The 22881-nt window shown below is 43.5% G+C and overlaps 1 protein-coding gene across 1 annotated transcript in view; it reads right to left on the bottom strand.

Annotated features, from left to right (window-relative positions):
* ZNF423 (zinc finger protein 423) overlaps positions 1-22881 on the bottom strand; it is a 240761-nt gene that overhangs the window by 185518 nt on the left and 32362 nt on the right. The window contains exon 2 of the mRNA XM_083165243.1: positions 18818-18871. Coding sequence (XP_083021369.1) covers positions 18818-18871 — 54 coding nt within the window. The remainder of the gene's footprint in view (positions 1-18817; positions 18872-22881) is intronic.

Genomic DNA, 22881 nt, shown 5'->3' with positions numbered 1-22881 from the left:
GGTGGAGTCCTACACAGCGGTCAGTGTGCTGCTTGGATTGGTGGAGTCCTACACAGCGGTCGGTGTGCTGCTTGGATTGGTGGAGTCCTACATAGAGGTTGATATGCTGCTTTGATTAGTGGATGCCTACACAGCGGTGGGTATGCTGCTTGGATTGGTGAAATCCTACACAGCGGTGGGTATGCTGCTTTGATTAGTGGATGCCTACACAGCGGTGGGTATGCTGCTTGGATTGGTGGAGTCCTACACAGCGGTGGGTATGCTGCTTGGATTGATGCTGTCCTACACAGTGGTGGGTATGCTGCTGGAATTGGTGGATGCATGCACAGAAGTTGGGTCACTAATGTTACGACTGCAGTCTCAGCTTTTGGACCCCATTAGAACTTAGTCTGAAGCAGCATGACAAGTCTTATCCATAGGCTTCAAATAAGTTTTCACTGAACTGCACTAGAATGCCATGTACAGTATGGCTAACAGCTAGTGGGGTATGGTCTGTAGCCAGGTTTTACAACCTTCTCTAAGATTATGCTTCTTAATTAGTTTGTTTTTTCACAAATGTACTTGTCTTAAGGGAAATTGTGAAGCCGCAATATTTAGTAGAGCTGAAATACATTTTCCGGGAGCAGACAATTTGCCTTTACCTATCAGCATATAAAATAGAATATCACTTTAGCATGATTTCAGACAAAGCATTTGTTGGCAAAAATATGACATCATAATTAACCTTTATTTACATAATGCTAATGTACTAGGCAGAGCTTTACAATGAGTGTTTATAGACACAGACACCCCCGAGTCCTGCTTGCAGTCAAAATTATCCACCACCCAAACACTAAAAGCACGTTTTTGGACTGTGTGTTTTCCTATGGACACTGGGTCCTTGGATTTCCCTTCAAACTCCAGAGACACTGGTGGAGGGATTCAATTACCAGTGATAGATGTGATATATGTCAGACGCTTGGCCCTTACCCCATACATGTGCGCAAAAACATTTCCAATGCCAGGGTTACTGTCTTCGGAAAATAGGAGTATGTCTGTAAGGACATTGTGCGGAACTGAACTTCCCCATAGTATCGAAGTTGGAATGGAGTCTGCAGCCACAGCACCGTGAAGCAGCAATGCCAATCACTCTGTCACAATTCCACCCTATCATATAGATATTTATTTGGAATAAGGAAAGGAGTAACTTGCCCTGAACTTTAAGAATTAGCTACAGGTAATCACCCTGTGACAAACACTCGGTAACATCGATTGACACTGACAGTACCATTATTTAGTATGCTCATTTCGGGGAAGGACCCCACAGGTAACTCTGGAATATGCGATTCTCAGGAGGCTTTGTAGGTGTGGGACATAAGGGGGATTGGAGATTACACAATGCCCAGCAATTCTGGACAAAGAACTTTCAGTGTTTTTTATGGAAGGTCATCAGATGGCCACCGTTACAATTCAACACAGGCTGCTACCATATAAGGACACTTCAGGTTCAGACAAGACTTAAATGTGGGTAGGTAGCCATCCTTAAATAACTTCACTAGGTATAGTGGCATCTACATAACAGGGGGTAACTAATAACCCAGGGAAAAGGTGTCAAAAAGGCAAGTAGAGCCCGGTTACCCGTACAATGTAATATGGAATCATGCCACGGGAATCCTAATGGCAATAAGGTAGGGAAAGACCTTGGGTTTGGAATGCTTTGTCCTTCTGGGGTTCGGTAACCCCAAACAACAACTGGTTGATACTTTAGCCATCTGAGTTATCCTGGACTAGAAGGAGAAAAGGTACTAGATAGCAATCAATCACATTCTACTTATTTATTGAGCACCTTCTAGAACAGGAGTGGACAATAAGCGTCCCTCCAGCTGTTGATGAACTACACATCCCAGCATGACTTGAATTTGTTTCAGCAAAGCCAAACAGCAAAACTAAGGCAAGGCATGCTGGGATGTGCAGTTCATCAACAGCTGGAGGGCCGCTTATTGCCCACCACCGTTCTAGAAGATAAAATATACAATCTGATTGGTTGCTATGGGAAACATTCCATCTTCAATTAAACTCCCATTCTAGTAAAATTTACCACTGAAATCACCAGACTGTGTACCTAGCACGACATAGCGGGCAACGTGGAGGCGATAGGGACCCTGAATTGGCAAGTACATACACATTTGTGGATACCAGGAATGATGGAACATGTCAGCATGGTTCTCGTTGTGTCTTCTGTTGACCCTACTATAGGGATGACCAGAAGCCTTCATTAATGACCAAAGGAACGCATAGAGAATGCGTACTCCTGTACAGTTTGATCTGTCGGAATCGGGAAAATTATCCAAATTATGGTCTAGTGTGTGTCCAGCTTTAAGTACCATGTTTTACTAGGATGTGGCACTCAGATACTTTACACACAATGAGTTTAGAAGCATTTGTCCAAGGCTGGAAGTTCTTTTTAAAAGGCCAATGTACAGATCAGTGATCCCTGTGAGAACACTTATACATGTTCACATAAAAAGGGATCATTTTGAAGGTTTAGCAAATGCCACAGGATTCAAAAACATTTGCCCATAGAAAACAACAGCCTGTATGAAAGATTGCTACGTTAGCGAATAGGCGTATCCCAACATGTCTGTAGATTCAGTCACGCATGAGCTTCTGCACATAGGTTGCATTTCGCTCCTTTAGCCTAGTTATGGAAGCCTGATTCTGGTGTCCGCTCCCCGCTGGGGTGAATGTAAAACTCGCCGAAGCCGTTTGCTCCTGGTCTTTGCACATGTGCCTAACCACAAATGCAACGCTGTGCCTTGCCCCCCCCCCATATCAATCGGGTCTGAATTAGACCCCAAATCAGCTTCTGACATGTAATGCAGGATCCCATTCAGGGCATAGGAGAACACTCCTCATTGTATAGTGCACTGTACAGGTCACTTTGACATGCTTAGAAAGAAGGGAGTTAATTGCCACTTATAATCTGTAATATAAATGTGGTACAAAAAACACATAGAACAAAAAATGTCTTATGAAGGTTTATTGGAAGCTACAAGAAACTCCTGGCACCCTTTAATGGAAAAATAATGATTATTATTCATCTACACTGGTAACATTTAACTCCAGAGTTTAGATTTTCCACAGTCCTGTGCCATGAAGTGGCTGCACTGTAGCTTTTACTCTTTAGCGTTCGTAGCTCATCCCGGTTTATGGTGCTGTAAACCATAGGAAACTGCGGCTCCCTAACACCGGCCAGGAGAAGGCAGATCTGGATATTTTGAAAATAAAAAAAGTACAACATGGAAGAACATAAGCAGACTACTGGATCCCAGGACTTCCTCTGTGCACTGCAGTGAGAGCGCGCAGCTCAGCCAATCGGAGGAGGAGTGGGGAGGCTACGGTGATGCATATTGCGACAAGTGGGAGTCTCCGAGCATGTAGGGCTCTTTTGGAGCAAGTAGCAGTTCTGTGTGGCAGCTGGTAAAAATGTTAGCGCAAATGTGAGGCATGTGGGTACATTCCGGGGTTATTGAATAGCGGATCGACCACGTTATGTCAACAATGCTTAACTTGGTTTAGTTAGGCCCCTAAAGAAAGTCAACAGAGTCTAGATCGAAAGTAACAGAAGTTAGATGCAAGCGACGGGAGATCGACAGTCACACGTTCGAAATGAGTTTTTCAAAATTTTCCCATGGCTATGTCAACATTGGTCAACATGGACACCAAATAAGCGTAGTGTCCAATCGCCAGGTTTTGGGCACACTATTATAATCTAACTCTATCCCTACTTGGATGGTAAAGTATGAACCGTCAGTCTAAAGCTAAAACAAAAACCTCATGTCTCCCTTGTGTCTGGCGATTACGTCCCCGTCGACCACAGTTTGTGCCCAACTTTCGTTACGGTCGATCTAGATGCATTAGACTGCGGAGGAATCTATGTAGGCAGCTTTGACTAAGCGTGGTCAACCAGAACATTGTTGATCTAGAAGCGGTTGATTGGTAATGCATTCCAGAAGGAGTGATATCGGGCACCAAGGAGTAAGTGAGGATATAAATGGAAAGGCCTGATAACCCTTACTAGATCATAGGAGGTCACTGGCCGATTAAATCCAGAACTTGCTTCACATTGCACACTGAAATAATGTAACCCAAATGAACAATTTGGAGCAATGCAGAACCTGTGAATTCCACTAGCCAGCTTGATTGGGCTCAAATTCACAGAGCCTTACCCCATGCCAACAAAAACGGGCAATAAGGATCTTTAAGTCGATCAGACATTTGGGCATATTGAGACACTGCGACCTTACAAATGTACAAAGATACCCAGATGCCTCCCTGAATTAACCTACGGAGATGGATCTTCCTAAATCTTCCAGACCAGGGGGAACTCAATTGCCCATTTCCTGCCTTAGTGTTACGCCAAATTGTGGAAAGAATTGTGCACACAAAAAGAAAAAAGAAAATAAAATCAGGCAGATTTAGCAGTGGAGTTAAATGAACAGTATGGAACCCATAAATTATCCAATAACGTTTGTTAATAGCCAAGGGTGCTTTACAGTCACATGAACAGTGCTAGAGAATCAGGCATGCCAAAAATCTTATTACTTATCAAGTAGTTTAACACATGATAGCTGTACCCTATAGCCCTGAAACATACAATATTATTAACGGTTTCTTATATAGCGCACACATATACCGCAGCGCTTTACAGAGAATATTTGAACATTCACATCAGTCCCTACCCCAGTGGAGCTTACAATCTATATTCCCTACCACATATACACACACACACAGACATTGTAGGGTTAATTTTGTTGGGAGCCAATTAACCTACTAGTATACTTTGGGATTGTGGGAGGAAACCGGAGCACCCGGAGGAAACCAACGCAAGCACGGGGAGAATATACAAACTCTGCACAGTTAGAGCCATGGTGGGTATGGAACCCATGACCTCAGCACTGTTACACCATCCATACAATATACACAATATATATTAAACACACAGCAGCTAAAAGCGGAACTAGCTCGCCATGAAAGTCTACTGTTAAACAACCACAGTCTTGCGCCTTGTTCTTCCCAATCCCCTGGAATTTTTTTTGTGGCAATAGAGAGGTTAAAAAGCGCTGTGCATTAACATAATGCCAGTTTAATTAATCTAATTAGGAGCTGGTGTTTTGTGCAAACATTGGGAGAAGCTTTCGAAACACAAAATATCAAAGTGTTTTAATTGGGGCTCGTCAGCATATGATGAACGCTGTCCGCTTCCGTCTCGGTCTCCGGGGGCACCTGTAAAAGGTGGGAGCGGGCTGCTTGCCGTAGTAGACACTACATATTGTGTTAATAATGACCCAATCCCCCTAATGAAAAGAAGAAATGTTGTTGTTATAGTAATTAAGCTTGCAAAGATTTTCGTAGAAGGGAAATTAGATTTATTTGCTCGACGTCCTCTTGCTGATGAAGCATCCGCTATTTGAGAGAGGCTCTAATTAACCCTAATTTAGAGGATGCTCGCTTTTGAATAAGCAGTTCCCTGCGTCTGCTCGTTTGTAAACGGTACAGGAATGATATAATAATTAGCGCGTTAAAACCAGATGATTTTTTCCCCTTCTTCTATGACCCAAAACTCCTAACTTTTGTGCTTAAGCATTTTACACCGAAGACCATTAAGACAAAGCACATTAAAAAGGCATTAACCGCAATACTGAGAAGTGTGCAAAAAGCTGGCAACTGCGGAGGGGGGGGGGGGGGGGGGGGGAGTCGTTGGTCAATTTTTGTTCTCTGGAAAGCAGTGGCCCTAAATTTTGATTAATTGCAACATTATGCTGCACCAAACCATTAGCAGCGTGCTTTAAAAGGGGATGTTAAAGAACTGGAATCATTTGGATTACATATATCATATAGTCATGGTTATATAGGAATTTATGCATTGCCGCAGTCGAGAAGATGGGTCGTATAAAGGGGTTTTATTCATTTGAATGTGCAGCTAGAATTTGCCTCAAAGTGGTCCAGTCACAGTTTGAAGTACCCATGGTCTAGGGACTGAAGTACAGGCATAAAATGGGAGTTGTGTCTCTTCACAATAACCTACAGAAATAATAAGCGGTCACCCGAATTGTCATTTTTGAAAATACTGTAGGTACCAGATAAAAATTGCAAACGCCCGTCCCACGGACAAAGCCCGGAGCTGTGGTCTAGACAGGCACCATTTTTAGTCTTTATTTTGATCAGGCAATTCCTAGTACTGTATTGACAAGTATAGAAAGTAGGTGTCATTGTGGACCCACCAGCCATTTTGAGGAATAAACCAATATTCAGTTTGCCAAATGCCTGATTCAGACCTGTTAAACAAAGCCACAATTTTTGCAGATGGACAACACCATGATGGTGCTGCGGATGTAACAGGTACAGAGAGAGAGAGGGATTTGGGTATTTTTATTTGTTTCTGTGCAGGGTAAGTACTGGCTGCTTTATTTTTACACTGCAATTTAGATATCAGTTTGAACACACCCCCACCCAAATCTCTCTCACTGCACCGGTTACATCTGCCCCACCTGCAGTGCAGCATGGTTTTGTCTATCTGCACAGATTGCAGCCTTGTTAACAGGTCTGAATCAGGCCCCAAGACAGAGAGTATCGGCACTGCAATAAGGGATCATTCCTTCCACATGTATCATAAATAAATATAGCAGTACAAAACTGCAGCCTCAAATCTGTATTTTAAGTGTATGGGTGAAGTTAACTAAAATCGTAAACTTTTTATTCTTTATTAAAAATATATATCATGAAATTGGAGTGAAGTTGACAAAGCCTGTTTTTTTAAGAACACAAGTGATGCTGTAGTGCAGGTGTGCCCAAATCCGTCCTCAAGATCTAACAACGGGTCCATGTTTTCCAAGTCACCTAGGTGGTGCACAACGAATCAACGTTCACATTTTCAAACATGCTGTATTCATTCCTAATATAGATCCACAGGTTGAAAGATATGAACAGTCTGTCGATTCCATAAGGTACAAAATGCTCAGATCCTGGACTTCCTTGCTAGTTGTAGAGATGGTGCTACAGCGCAGTCCAACTGCCACCCCAAACATCACCAGCCGGGACTCATCAGCAGTGGGTGTGGCTCCCCTACCTCTGCAACAACCACTGGCTGGCAGGGAAGTCCAGGATCGGAGCATTGGGTACCTAATGGAAAGGGTCAGGTCAGAAGTATTGTGTAAGTGCCACTCATTCAAAGTTACGTATGTCATCTATATAGCGTATGTCACATTGCTGCTTTTTAGCAAAAACAAGTTTGTCCAATTATTTTAGTAAACTAGTAGTATAATAATTAAAAAGAAAGAGACAGAAAGGACATTGTGTATGATGTGCATCGGTATTATTTTATACATAGTAAAAAGACATCCTTCATGTAACTCGAACAAGTCCACAATGAGCACTCACAGATAGTGAAAGAATCAATAACCTAGCACTACACTGAAAATCATTAAAGCAAAAGAAAGCCCAGACTGCTGCCGGGGGGCAATGGAACGGATTTATATTTGCTCAGTACATCCATTACTTCACGTTTTTGGAGACAGACAAGGGTCATTTGCTTGGGAGTTGAGCGATTGTATCTCAGCATGCTGAAGCCCCGCTATGTATAGCCCCCTTTTATCATTACAGGGAAACCAATTCAGACTACTGACCATAACCTCTCTTACACCCCAATTGCCATAATAAGGTGACTTTGGGAGGATTTTAATGTACAGAGCAAACACCTAGAGCAGCCCTGTGTTAATTTGAAATTACAGCACACATCATGGTTCCCCACTGGCATAACGGCATTACCCAGTCAGGAGCGGGCACAATGAGAGTCATTTCATAACGCACCCAATTAAACTAAAGCTTTAATTTCCTCGGAGCCAATCACAACGGCGTACCGAGTAACAATAGGATTGATAATTGGATGCGCAATAATTAGCACTTAAGATTCCTACAGCCATTTAACTGTAGAATTGGCTGTTCCATATGATTTCAATGGGCAGTCATGGTACCATAATGAAAAAATAAAATGGGTTATATTAGTGTCGATTCCAAGCAAGGGTAACCCGTAGTACAACTGTATGAGTTTCTTAGCTGGAGTTAGGAAAAGTTTTGGGCCCATTAAGATATCTGTATTGTCTGCAGCGTATTCACAGTTCTTAAACAAAAACACTACTTCTTATAGACAACTGCTCCCATCCATTCAAATCTGGATACAGCTACGGGATCTATTTACTAAACCTTGTAAATCAAAAGTGAAGAGACACGAAGTACCAGCCAATCAGTACCAGCAAAGCCCTGCGATGACACGGTGGCCGAGTATTAGCAGAGCAGCCATTTTCACGCACCGGACTTTAGCAAATGTTTAAATGGGAAAAAGCAGAAGCCATAGGAACCAACCACCCCTATAACAGCGGAGTTCTATATTCCAAGACCCTCAATGGGTGCCTCAGTGCAAATGCAACTTAAAGGCGTTGATGGATAAAATTCTGCAAATTCAGCCACTGCTTTCAGTCGTTTTAATGGAGACATCTCGCTATGGCACTTTCCATTAAACGGCTGGCTCCTGGAACCGCTTAGCGCAGAGTTGGGGGTCCTTCCCTACCTAGGTGGTCGCACCTACAAACACAGTACACTGCATTTTCAGCCGACAATGTTCATATTTACACTCTGAATTAAGAGGAAAAAAAACCCTGGAAGCACTAAGGGGTTAAATGGTTCCCATGCCCAGGTTACAGTAAAAAAAAAACTAAAAACGTCACTTGATACTGCAGTGTGACAAGAACATGAAAGCCATCCCCGGCTGGCACACACATCCCCTGCCCGCAAATGCATCTGGCTGCTTTGGCTCAGCAGCGCCTGCTTGCTGTCTACTTAATGTTGCCTTTGGCTCCCAGCAGTTGAGTTTCCACAGCGGCAGCCAGCTCCCCCTCCTTCCCTGCTCATTTCACGAGCACCTACTGGACACTCCAGTTCCGTGGTGGGATTCAGCTTCTGCGCCTTTCGGTCTAGCTGGGGGGTTTGTGACAGTCCATGATAAATGAACTTGGCAAGGAGTAGGTCAGCACGTTCATTTATACAGAGAATACGTGTACATGCAGTTTAATACTCAACACCTAAATGTAATTTCCAGCAGTTATTTTCTCTATATGTTTGACCACCCAGACTTTATAAATCACGAAACCAGCAAAATCTGTGTGTCCCCATACAGGTCGGCACTACCCGTAAGTGCACACAGGGGAGAACATACCTGCATAAGGGTATGTTGGTTGGGTCACCTATTAAAGAATAGACATTGTTCCGGATAGCAAACAGATCAACATTTTTAAATCCGCTCATGCGCCCTTATTCAGATCAGATCACAGTACAAATTTGTACTCAAAACCATGTGCACTGCAGGTGGGGCAGATGTAACCTGTGCAGAGAGAATTAGATTTGTGTGAGTTATTTTGTTTCTGTGCAGGGTAAATACTGGCTGCATTATTTTTATACTGCAATTTAGATTTCAGTTTCAACACACCCCACTCAAATGTAACTCTCTCTGCACATGTTACATCTGCCCCATCTGCAGTGCACATGGTTTTTCCCATTTTCAGAACAAATTTGTACTGCAATCAGATCTGAATAAGGGCCATGGTCTTGTTAATGCAGCGCAATCCAATGTGCCGTGGGCAGATGGGTATGCGGTCACTGGGTAGACAACGTCTAGGTTTACAGTCGCTAGGTCGACTCCTTGATATGGTCAACATACCCAAGGTCGACATTGACAAAAGGTTGACACAATCTTATGGTCGACATAGACATGACCAATATGAAAAAGGTCAAGATGAGTTTTCAGGTTTTATTTTTTAGTTGGTTTTTCATACTTTACTATCCAAGTGGGCATAGAGCGGGAATATAATCGGGGTGCTGAGCGCAGCAACGAGATTATTCTGGTGAAAAGCATTTACCTACAGACATGAAAGAGGTGCAAAACCGCCATGTTGGATAGAAGCAACTATCAGTTATTGTGATGTAACCATTGCTACATTCATAGTGGTTCGTGGTTTTTGGGAGGGACTTGCGCTCCTATCCCGGCTGCCTATAAATTGTCATTAAGGTCACCCTCAGACCTTAAGGCTTAGTGGAATGTGGAAAAGGTGGGTGTGACAATGAATATGGGCGCCAAGGAGTTAAAAGTTTAACAGGGTTTATTCATACCCTAGGCGCCCAGATGCTCGAAACGCGTCGGGGTGACTGGTATCCCACAACCTGACACTCAGCCACAAGCAGGGCGCACACTCCGGCCTGCATCCAGCCTTATTCCATCCTTGCTGGCTCCAAATACCCGTAGGGGTAAGAAGAATTTTTACATGTTTAAAAAAAAAAAAAAAAATGCTTTTTATGCCTTTATAACGTTTTCTTGTTATATGTATGAATAAAACCGGTTAAACTTTTAACTGCATATTCATTGTCACGCCCACCTTTTCCACATTGCTACATTCATGCCAGATTTATTAACTGATCTTATGGTGTGCACTCATGGTGCGATGCGATCAGATCACATTGGGATCTCATCGCACAGCTTGCATGTGATCTGCATACAAGAAATGCATTTGCAAGAAAATAGTACTTCTAGGCCAACCGGATTTATGTATGAACACCTCACTTATTCTGTGTGTGTGTTTAAAAGCCATTTGCATGATCTAATATAGTGGGGTTCCAGTACCCCCACCAGATCCCGTTTTCCACGTCACCTGGCAAGTGCACAGGTGTACTTTTTATTCATTAAAAGATCCACAGGTGGAGCTTATTATTCCACTTGAGATACTGTGTGGAAACCTGGAAAACGTGAACTGTTGGGGGTACGTGATGGCCGAGGATGGAAAAAACTGATCCAATAAGATATAGGGGCCCATTTATCAAGCAATATTTGCGGCTATATCCTCGAAAACATCCGTATCACTGAAATGTATTAAAGGGGGACCGCAGCAGGAATCTCCGATCCCTGCAGCGCCGCCGGCCGCATCCCCCATAGGTTTCTATGGGGGATGCGTAGCTGCCCGATGTATCAACATCGGGCAGCCCGTCTTCGCCATTCTGATATGGCGATAGCCCATTGTAGCCTATGGCTACACATCGCACGGTCAGCGGGGTCGCGGGGGTCAGCGCTTAACCGCGCATGCGCAGACCCCCTGGCTTCCGGCTCCGGGCATCACAGGGACAGGCTCCTTTCGGAGCCCTGTCCCTGCGCGGTGATACATTCAGGTGATATGATCGCATTTTAAATTGCGATCCTGGGCAGTAATATTCCGCCCAGATCGCATTGTAAATGCGATCTTGATAAATGTGCCCCAAAGTCTGTTGAGGTGGTCAGGGAAAATGGTGGCAACCAAAAAAAGAGTCTTGGCCACAGCAGGTAATCCTTTAGTTGAACAGCATTGGACTAAAATCTCGGGCGGCCAATAGATTGGATCTGATCAATGGAAGCACTAAAAAAGGAACTAGGTTTTGGCTAAGGCTGGGTGCACACTTCGCTAACGGATCAATCTAATGATTGGAAAGGTTTATGTGAAAACAATACACACTTACCAATCATCCTCCTGATAAGTTGGCCCAGCATTTGTATATGCCCACCCACTTGTGATCTCATATTCAATGGATTCTACAGCCGATTTATATTTTGGCTAGAAGGTCATCTGTACAGCTAGAACCGCAGCATATATGGTTATCCGGCATTGTACAAGGCTGACCGAATGTGTCTGAACGAAGCAGTTCAAATACATATTGGCCATAATGGTCCAGCCAGTACGTTCCTTTCTATCTGTACTAGGAAGTATCGGCAAGTGCATCCAAGCATAAAAGGTCTTTAAGGAGGATAAATATTTTGTATCTGTTTAATTCATAAAAAGAGATAAGACAAAGTGGTCAAGATGCAGCAGAGGCCTTTAGGTTGTACAGATGGCGTCAAGGTAGGTACACGCACGGTTCCGATTTTCACTATACAGTCAAAACCAGTAGAAAAAACAAAAGTTAGCACAAATTGCACAGTGTGTATACAGCTTGCGATCAGCATCACAAAAAAAAAAAAAAAATCCTGTGAAGGCCAGCCAATTTTGACAAGATTGTTCTAGAATAGTCAAAACCAGCTGTAGTCAAAAAATCTCACGTAAATATAGTCAGGATTGTACGGTTCTGGGCTCCAGGGAGTTCAAGGGCAATAGCAGAGACAAAATCATACACCGCCAACATCACACCATGTGTATGCAGTGTTGGGAAACCATTTTAATCACTGAACACAAGTAAAATAGGATTTATACTGTACCAGCTCTTTACATTATCCTATTCTTGTACCCTCAAGAAAAAAAAAAAATCAATCACAATCCATTCTTTAAAGTGTAAAAATAAAGGTGGTTACTTATTAAAACGCTCCAAGGTTCACCATTTGCCGGGACACTGAGTAAACTCCAATTTTTCCAACACTTTGCAGGGAAAGCTAATCGCTGTTTCATTATTACCATTATCTAATTAAAAAGGCTTCCCAGGCATAATTAGTTTCAAGGCAGGTAAGCTCGTTTTCCGAGAGAGAATGATCTGCATCTACGCACATTATTTCTGTCGACTGCCGGAAATAAGAATTTCTAAGATAACATTTTATTCCCCTTAGGAGCTAAAGGGACACAGCGTGGAGGGGGGAAATGTCACATTTGACATCAGAATAAATGAGACAATAATGTACAGATAATAAGCAGTTTCTTTATATCTTTATAGGTGACACTTATTAAGAGACAGTCAACTTATACTCCACCGCATATAGTGCTACAGCTAGTTACAGTGCTTGTTGTGGGCGATTGATCTATTTCCGGTACTGTGGACCAAATGGTCATAGACTGAAGGCTTCCTGAAGGGAGTTCCGAAGGATGTACACAGCGGCTCAGACATACACTATAAGATTACATTTGTTGAATGCAGAAGTGGGAACCTTCCCTTTCACATTTACACTGAACCACCGCAAACATCATCATTTGATTCACTGTGCACCAAATATAATGAATGTCGTCCAAGGGTTTACACAATTGAGATAATCAGCACGACTTGCTGTTCCAATATGACAAATCGTGCCAATGCCACCTGAGGTGTACCCGGCTTAAAATATGATCTACATAAATCAAGTTTCTTCTATTTTTGGGGTTCCAGTAGACTACTCACAACACATAGGCAATGAAACTAAAAGGTGCCCACACACTAGAAATATCTGCAATCGTAAGATGTGCGCATAAATTAGCCTTCAAATCTTTTGTCCGTCCTGGACAAAAGATTTCAGGCCAGCGCAAAAATCTTTACCAAAGATTTATCTTAAGATCCTATGGATCTTTTGTTAAATCTTCTGATCTTTCGTGCAGCACGTTAGATCAGAAGATTCAGCAAAAGATCCATGGGAGCGCGCATCGGACGATTTTCAACCGATTATCTGTAAACATCGGACGATTTATCGCAAATCGGCCCCCAAAAAGAAAATCGTTCTAGTGTGTGGGCACCTTTAGGAATTGTGATGTTCAGCAGCATTAAGGACAATGGGGCAGATGTATTAAGCCTTAACAAGAGATAAATTCAAGTGTGATAAGGAGAGATAAACGTCCAGCCAATCAGCTCCTTCCTGACTTTTTTCAAACACAGCCTGTAACATGGCAGTTGGCAGGTGATTGGCTGGACGTTTATCTCTCCTTATCACCCTTGCATTTATCTCTTGTTAAGGCTTAATACATCTGCCCCAGTATTCCATTACACAATGTTGTTTGTAAAGTGATGCCGAAGGACAATGATGGGGGGGGGGGGGGGGGGGGGGGGGGGGGGTAGGACTTCATGATCACAAAAAAAGAAAAAAAATTGTAAGGGCAAAGCAACTGTGCTCTCCGATTATGAGCATTACAGCCCTGATCAGATCCATACAGCAGGTGCGGAACATTGGTCAGACTCACAGCAGGTGCGGAACATTGGTCAGACTCACAGCAGGTGCGGAACATTGGTCAGACTCACAGCAGGTGCGGAACATTGGTCAGACTCACAGCAGGTGCAGAACATTGGTCAGACTCACAGCAGGTGCAGAACATTGGTCAGACTCACAGCAGGTGCAGAACATTGGTCAGACCTTTTCATACCCCCACTATCCACGTCGGCGTGGAGTTGAGCATAAAAAGTGTGGCGAGCGCAGCGAGCCACCGAGCCCGAAGCGTGGCGAGCCCCGCGAGGGGACGCGGATACCTTCACAGGTATCGGCGTCCCCTCGCGGGCTTCACAGGTATCCGCGTCCCCTCGCTGCGCTCGCCACACTTTCTATTCTCAACTCCACGCCGACGTGCATAGTGGGGGTATGAAAAGGTCGGAGGACGCTTTCCGCCGCCGCTCGCCACACTTCGGGTTCACGTTTATAGTGGGGGGTGGCGTGGGGGTGCATTTAACATTGTAAGCACCCATTTGGGTGCTTAAAAGCACCCTTTAGGGTGCTTATACAATGTTTCATCGCATAGGGGGCAAAAATCGCGTCGCATCGCATGCCATCGGGTGCATGGCATGCGATTCGATAAAAACATTGCGCGATGTACATCGGGGGCGCCGCTATAATACACAAGTACCATATATTTTTTTATAAAATGGTACATTTTGGGAGTCATTCTCTTCCTAATAATATAAATCATTACCTGCACAGGGACAGAACCTATACAGCTACAAGATATATGTGTGCCTTTATGCACACAGAAAGAAGTTTCCTCACATATATATCGGCACACATCAGAGATTCATTTACTTATAGTGAGGTTTCCAGGATTCCAGATCCCTGCTACAGAAGGGGAACGTCAGTGTTGTGAAATGGGGGTCACGCAAGAGAAAGCAAGCGCACAGTTTACATGCTCAGTTAGCTCCAGCACCAGGGACTGTGCATCAGACAGGCCATGTGGAACAGATATTTATACGGCCAAAAAATAAAGAACAATAAATAAAAATAAATGCCAAGAAACATCATCTACAAAACACTAGTGAATATAAAATAAACACTAATTGATCTGATTTCGTCCCCTCCCTCAATATATTGCTAAAATGTTCATACAAAGTGACAAACCTGCTGTGTGAAAGCTCCTGTGGAAGATTCCGGGGTTTTGCTACATTCATACAGGTTGAGCCTACAGTATACTGAACACTCCTGGAGATATATCCGTTTATAACCGGACCAGTGGTACATATATGGAGGACTTGGATCCCTCTCGTACCAGCAACCTGACAAATACCAGCAGATGCCTTAATAGAGAGACGGAGTCCGCATTCACTCTGTAATACTCACCACATTCTGGACATCGTATTGGAGCTTCTCACAACTGCAACACTATTTATTAAATTGCAAATGAAGGGGAGATGCATCTCCATACACGAAGGAGGATCCATGGGAACTCAGCCTTTGTTTTACTGGGTTGGGAGCGTTTGGTTTACAGCATGCTGGTCGACATGAGTCTAGGTCGACATATGTTTTTTCACTGTTTTTTTACACAGTTTCAAGTGCTCGCCATGCTTCGGGCACGGTGCCTCGCTAAACTATTTTATTCTCCCACCACACCCTAGAGCAGGCCTGGCCAACCTGTGGCTCTCCAGATGTTGTGAAACTACAAAACCCAGCATGCCTTGCCACAGTTTTTACACTCCCTTAGAGCAAATATGTGGCAAGGCATGCTGGGTTTTGTAGTTTCACAACATCTGAAGAGCCACAGGTTGGCCAGGCCTGCCCAAGTGGATGTAGGACTGAAATACCGCATGTTGGCTCAAAAAATTGTGAAAAACCCCACATCAACCTTTTTGACTGTCGACCTAATGACATGTCCACCTAGACCCACGTCGACCAAATGACCGTATCCAGTTTTACTGACTGCGTTGGCATATTTAGACTGCATGACAGCAAATATTTTGAACATTAAATGACAGTTTCTTTTCACCGAGCCGCATTGTGTATATTCCTATTATAAACCTAGTTACCCATTAGGGTGGTTTTTACCGTTACCCTTTTATTAAGACGGCATACTGCGGATCTAGCATTTATCATCCTCTGAAATCTGCCTGACTGTGGGATCCAATGGGAGTCCCTTCGTTCTTCCTAGGGGTAGAAGGAGCACAAATAAGGATCCTATTAGATCCCTGCACTTCTTCCACCCTTTACAGAGAACACGCGTGGCTTAACGTGCGTTAGACTAAGCAAGGTACATCGTCGTCTGGACAGCCAGACAGAATGCCGACAACTGAATGGCTGGGGACACTGAACCCAGGAGCGAAACAATTCAAAGTTCAACGCCTTCCACCTATATCCTTCCTCTCTACGCATTTGTCACCTGTCATCCCAATCTGATTGAAGTGTCTTCACTACCCAGATCAGCAGGGTTAGACTGGCCCACAGGGGTGCATGGGGGGGGAATCCATATTGACCCCCACAGTGAACCAAATTCACACATGTCAGAAGTCATATCAGAAACATTATATATGTCAAACCTATGCATAACGCAGGCAGTAATCTTTCGGTCGCAGGTGAAGCCTTCTGATAAATTTTGTTGGCACAGTAATTATTCGATCTATAAAATGGGACATTCTGTTACACAGGAACTATTTACCAGTTAGTACACCCGACCGTACAACCGCAGCACTGAGACAGAAATACTATATCACGCAGCACCTCATCATGCCAGTTAGGGACCTTCTCAAAGTTTATCCAACTGCCAATTCTGATGAGAAATTTGATTCCAGGGGAACTGAAGCACCCTGTGCATCTTCTACATACCACAGGAATCGCCTAATAAATGGATTATTTTGGATTGAATTGAAGAATGACTATTGTATGTTTATTCCTGTGACTGCAAGCAAACATACATTACACAAAATAAAAATTACCTTCATGGAATTTGTATACATGTATGATGGAGTATATAAAAATAAATAAAAAAACACGTTCTTTGACGGACAAGAGGTGTGGCAACGTCTTCCAGCCACAGATCACAGTCAGCCACACTGGACACAGATTTGATATTCAGACAACGCACGAATAGCCGGTTTATGCATAAAAGAATTAAGTTGCCCATACACAAGTCGCATTTAACCAGATTCCTATAGATTGGGCCGATACATCGGGTGAAATGGTGGTGTTTTACATGTGATTGGATCCGATGGGCATTCCCGTGCGCATCAAATAATGAGCGGGATTGTTCTAAAGGAAAAATGCGGCAATACCCCCGATTTCGGCGGTTTTACCGCATTTTAAAATGTACTAAGGCCCAGAAGCCGCGTTTTTGCCACCCAGGGTATCGCCACCTTTGGGCTTCTTAATGCTGGCCGCCGCATCCCGCCAGCCCCACTTCCCGGCATACCTCTGTCAAACTCCTCCTGCTCCTAGCAACACAACCGGAGGTCCTTCCAGCTGCAGGGGGAGGAGGCGGCGCCCAGGGATGTGACGGACACCCGCCCACACCATATCACAGGGGCCTCAGTTACTGCATTGCGATGTTGATAGCATATGTTAGTAAATATGTGATCAACACCAGTGCGATGGGCGGCAATGTATTTTAATAAATCTCACCCAATATCCTGTAGATCAGTGGTAGCCAACCCTAGCCCTCGAGAGCTACCAACAGTTCACATTTTCCAGACAACCTAGCTGCTGCACTCAATCACTGACACATTTTAAAAGATCCACAGATGGAGCTAATTAGCTCACTTGTGATTCTGTGAGGAGACCTGCAAAACATGCACTGTTGGTAGCTCTCGAGGACTAGGGTTGGCTACCCCAGCTGTAGATCATACGTGCAGCACATATAATCTATCGAAATTGGATCATCAGCGGCACATCACGGGTGTTTTTTAGCACCTGCAATGTATCACAACCAATTCCCCTTGATCTCCACCGGCAGTTCCCTGGGAGTTTTAATACATGCAATAAATCATGTAAAAAATGGCACGTGCCAAGTCGGGAGAAGCCTTCCCGCGGCGCTACCGGTGAAGCTGAAGGGAAAACCGGTCCAACTTGTGCCTTGGACAAGACAGAACGGTGTACAGAGGTGGCCTTAACAGAACATTGCTCTCTGCTCTAGAACAGCGGTTCTCAAACTGTGGGTCCCGACCACCTCAGCATGGGGTCACAGCTATGTTGCTGACCATCAGGAAAATTTGTCTGTAGAAGAGGGGCAGGGTATAACTCCTTAAGTTAACCCCCACCATCCCCCTGTCACCCTTTTCCATCCCCCCATTACCCACTGCCTCCCTGTCACAATAGCGGTCACTTCACTGACCACACATGTGGCAGCCATTCAGTAGCAACTTCCTGGGGTCCTGTAATCATTTTTATTGTCTAATGGGGTCTCAGAGTAAAATAGTTTGAGCACCCCTGCTGTAGAACAAAAGAAAAATATATCCAATATTGATAAAATGTTGTCATGATCTAGAAGCTTCTGCGCTGCCCTGTAAGTGCTATAGGAGTTCATTTGATACTGGATGACTGCCAAGGACACGTTTTCCCAAGGAGACCTTGGAAATTTACTTCTCTGAGTTAAGAGGAAAGTGGTTATTGGGAAAATCACAAACCTGGAATTCTCGGCTACAGTTTTTCTTTACAATTTACAACTGTTTTTATGCAACAAAGAGCATTATGTACTCTGGCAGCATAAAAGGGAAATATGACAGATCCCACTCATTAACAAAGGGGAAGACCATCCTCACTGTTAAGACTGGGCTGCACAAGTAGTTTGAACCAAATGATCATATGCAAAAAAACACAGATCCAAAACAAGAAAATGATATACTGTATGGTTGTTACCTGATTGGTCCAGAGCCGAATCCCAGCTCAAGCTGAAGTCATCAGAATCTTCCACTAAAACAAAAAAATGGAAACCGTTATTACGGAATAACAAGGAAGCAGTGTCACAAGTGGTCACTAAAAATATGTAAACTGTAATTTAAAAAGTCATGTGTTCACAATGATGACAATTTATAGCTAATAGCACCTGGTCATGTAGTTGTAAGCTATAAAATGATACGAATACACACACACATATATACATACACAAATAGGACATAGTCCGGCACTCCAACCAAAACTCATCAACTGTGCCCGGTGCCCTCACTCAAAGCGAAAAAAATCACCAGCAGTCAAATGTTATGAAGTATCAATGTTTTATTCAGAGTATTTATTTCATCAGTAGATAGATATAGATAGATAGACACACACACACAGCGTGTAGACCATGCATGTCCAAACTATGGCCCTCCAGTTGTTGTGAAACTACAAGTCCCATCATGCCTCGCCACAGTTTTGCTATTAGGGAATGCAAAAAATCTGGCAAGGCATGCTGGGATGTGTAGTTTCATAACAGCTGGAGGGCCACAGTTTGGACATGCTTGCTAGGTTTTAGTCAGGTGCCCAGAGACGTTCAGGGGCCTGAAACTGACCAGAGAAGGTTAACAGACCATCCTAGAGAACAAATTCAAATAAACAGATCTTTGTAATATAGAACAAGCTACACACACTGAATGGAGCTTGACATAGGCTGGGATGTATCAAACGGAAAAAAATGTGCTAAAAACGTATCAACACGGGACCCCCGGGTTTCAGCAACAGAGGGTAACGTCCACTATTTCTGGAATTACCCTATAGAAGCCTATGGGGTTCTTTTCGCCCACCCTCACCTGCTGTCCGGGAAGCCTCCTGCTGTGCTGCCGGACCCAGTGACCTCCTCCCTAGCAGCAGTATTTCCCCTTCCGGGTGCAGGGAGGTGTAGGGGGTGAGAGGGACACGCGGGGATCCCCTCACTCGGTGCTGGCTCTACTCGCATTGTTAGTACATATGCAATTAGTATCAATGTGTGGCAGGATTTACCACAATCGCTTAGTGCATCCCGCCTATAATCTTGTGCACAAATCCCAGCTTTACTTTGGAAACAGTTAACAAAAATCTGTAAATAGTCTTTATTGTAAAGGACCTTCCTTGTGGATACAAATTATGTCCATAATACGGCTTTACAATTAAGACTACTTGCCAAATCCTGGTGCGATCATTTGGTTAACGGTGTATTCATTTTTAGATTATTTGATATGTTAAGTTATTGATGTAAATACTTTGGGCTTTGCGGCCAAAAGGGGCTGCAGATGTTACTGCATACAGCCCTATACGTTTCAATTTTTAATACATTTTATAAGTATTCTATAAAAATCTAATTTGAATTTACCTCAAAAGTGAGTGACCAAACGTTACCCATCACCGGAACGGCAACAGGAAAACATTACTAGATACATGGACGCTGGAATTATTGTAGCGTCATGCAGGCTTATATAGGGTTTAGAAAACTGCATGTAAAAGCACAGTAATTCTCCCACAAAAGCATTTTAGTTTGCAGGGGGATGCCATAAACCCTACCACTGGCCCTGTCTTAACCTGTCCACTGGCCTAATGGGGGCAGAGGAGGGGGATATAGAGAAATGAGTTCCCCCACCTCTGCATGACCGTTAAGCCCTGGGCAAGAGTGACGTAACTTAATAGCTTTCAGACAATTACAAAAAGCCCAGTGCAGATACGCAAGGGCGAATGTAAATTCCAAGTTGCCCCTCGGCACAACATCATCTATGTCAGTCCGATCAGGTCACTCCCCACTCATATTAGGGCTTCCTTAATACCAAAGCAACAATACCACCAACACCCCCACCTTAATTTATTGATCATTGCTCATATGCAAGTTACAATTGCCCTCCCTGGTTGCAAATAAAAAAAAAAAAAAGGACAAAAACAAAAGAATCATGGGCCACTAGCCTAGCAGGCTGTGACACCCCCACCACACCACCGTCACCCCAAGGCACTTGCCTCACATGCCTAAAGGGTAATCCACCACTGCAGAAACGTAGGTCTACACCCGTATCCTCCGCCAGCAATACCGCACACTAAATACAAATTCCTACTGCATGCCAACCGGCTTTCTTGAGGGTTAAATGCTCCGTTGCGCATGCTAGCCATTAGTTGTGGGAAATTTAACAGCTTGAAACCAGAAGCATCATGTAAATCTAATTAGCTAACAGAAACAGTTAAACTTTGTGTACGCGTTTTCCTGTGGATGTGAACATACACAACGCAAAAATAAAAAGCCACAATGGATGCCACCTCTAAATTGGCCAGAGTGATGAAGCGGTGTCTTCCATGCACAAGGACTAATTGCTGTAATAATACAAAAGCAGAAATCAAGACTATAGCTGTTCATGATCAGCAGGGAGCGGTAGGTAATCAACCCAAGGTATCGGACAAGCCAGATCATAGAGAGCAGAGGAGCAGCTGGACCTCCACTACAAAATTAATGGCTGGTGGAAGGAAGTTTGCAGAGGTTCATCTATGGTGGGGGGCTGGTGGGTTCTAACAGGTAGAAAGCAGGTACATAGGCACTGAATGGAAAACATGTCCCTTATAAAAGACAGATTTATAAATCACTGGTTTTTATATCGGATATCAAACGAATTAAAAACCATTTATCGTGGAAGCAGGGGATTGAAAGTTTAAAAATAAATTTCTAAAAGCTTCTAGAATAGTAAAAAAAAAAACATAATGATCATCATTACTAAATAGCCACAGCGAAGTAGCGGTGTGATTTCTTGTGATTAATTGCTGATGATCCAGAACAGAACGTGCCTCCGTCAATAAAGGGACAATTTATAAAAATAAAAAATAAAAAGATTCTGCACTGCTGGCACACAGATATAGATAGGTATATAGAAATATAGATAGATATATTTTTATTTGAGTGGCACTCCGAGGATTACTTGGAGCGCAAAATTGGAGCTTCACTTAGTCAACATTTTGGGGCGAGTCCCCCCCACCACATTGGGAGTCACATCCTTACAGTAATACAGAAATAAGCCCCCTTCACTGGTCATATACCTTCTTTAGAGAATACTTAGAACTGTATATGGGGATGTTCGTAAGGGAATTCCTACATATAATGATCAAAATACAGCACCTATTTAGGTTCCCGAAAATGCAACACAAAAGGAGTCGGTTAACAGTTTTAAGACCGTAACAAACCCCTTGAGAGCTTATTAACCCAGTCCCTGCTGCACTGCAGCACTGAATACAGTTCCCATTATTCAAAACTCAGCTTAGAACCAGCACGACCAGAAGCAAAGCTGAAGGAAGCACATGGCGGAAATGTATTTAGCAGATCCTGTCCTGAGAGGAAATGCGTCCTAACAAGAAGGAGAAATCTCTGGAAGTAAAGGACACACGGCCAACTTTCAGATTAAACTCTTTCCATAGTTTTCTTCCAAGAGACAGATGCCGACTCAGATCAGCGCAACACATACAGAACACAGCGAAAGGATTCCATATTAGAAAGGGGGTGAACTTTTTGGAATTGTATTTTCTCTCCGCTGACATACAAAGCGACTTTGCTGCAGTAGCGAAATGAAAACACTTTATGATCGCGAACTGTGCAGCTAAAATCAAAGTACCTGCAACATCAATTCTGTATTACAGACACCTCCAGCTTATTTAATCGCTTTGCTGTACAGGGTACGTCAGCCAGAGCCGTAGCTATGCCCCGAGTAACAATGGCCGCACAAATACCGATTCTGGGTAAATGCATTGTAGTGCGTTTTGCTAAATTCACCAGGTTTAAAATCTGCCAAAAATCCCTGAAAAATCTGTGATTTTAGCAAAATGGCTCATTCCTTCTCGTCCTGTATTTGTTGATAACATAAGCAGCAGCAGAAAATAAGAACAGTGAGTTCTAATTGTATATATTGTAGGCGGCAGGGGCCTTTCCATTTATAGGGTGCATTTTGTATAAGGGGTGAGAAATACCAGTAGTATAAATAGGGCATCGGCCACCCCTGGAAAAGTGAAGC

Source organism: Crinia signifera, chromosome 11 (genome assembly GCF_055691185.1).
Source record: "Crinia signifera chromosome 11, ASM5569118v1, whole genome shotgun sequence".
NCBI classification, from domain to species: domain Eukaryota; kingdom Metazoa; phylum Chordata; class Amphibia; order Anura; family Myobatrachidae; genus Crinia; species Crinia signifera.
This window is presented reverse-complemented; position numbering and strand designations above follow the sequence as displayed.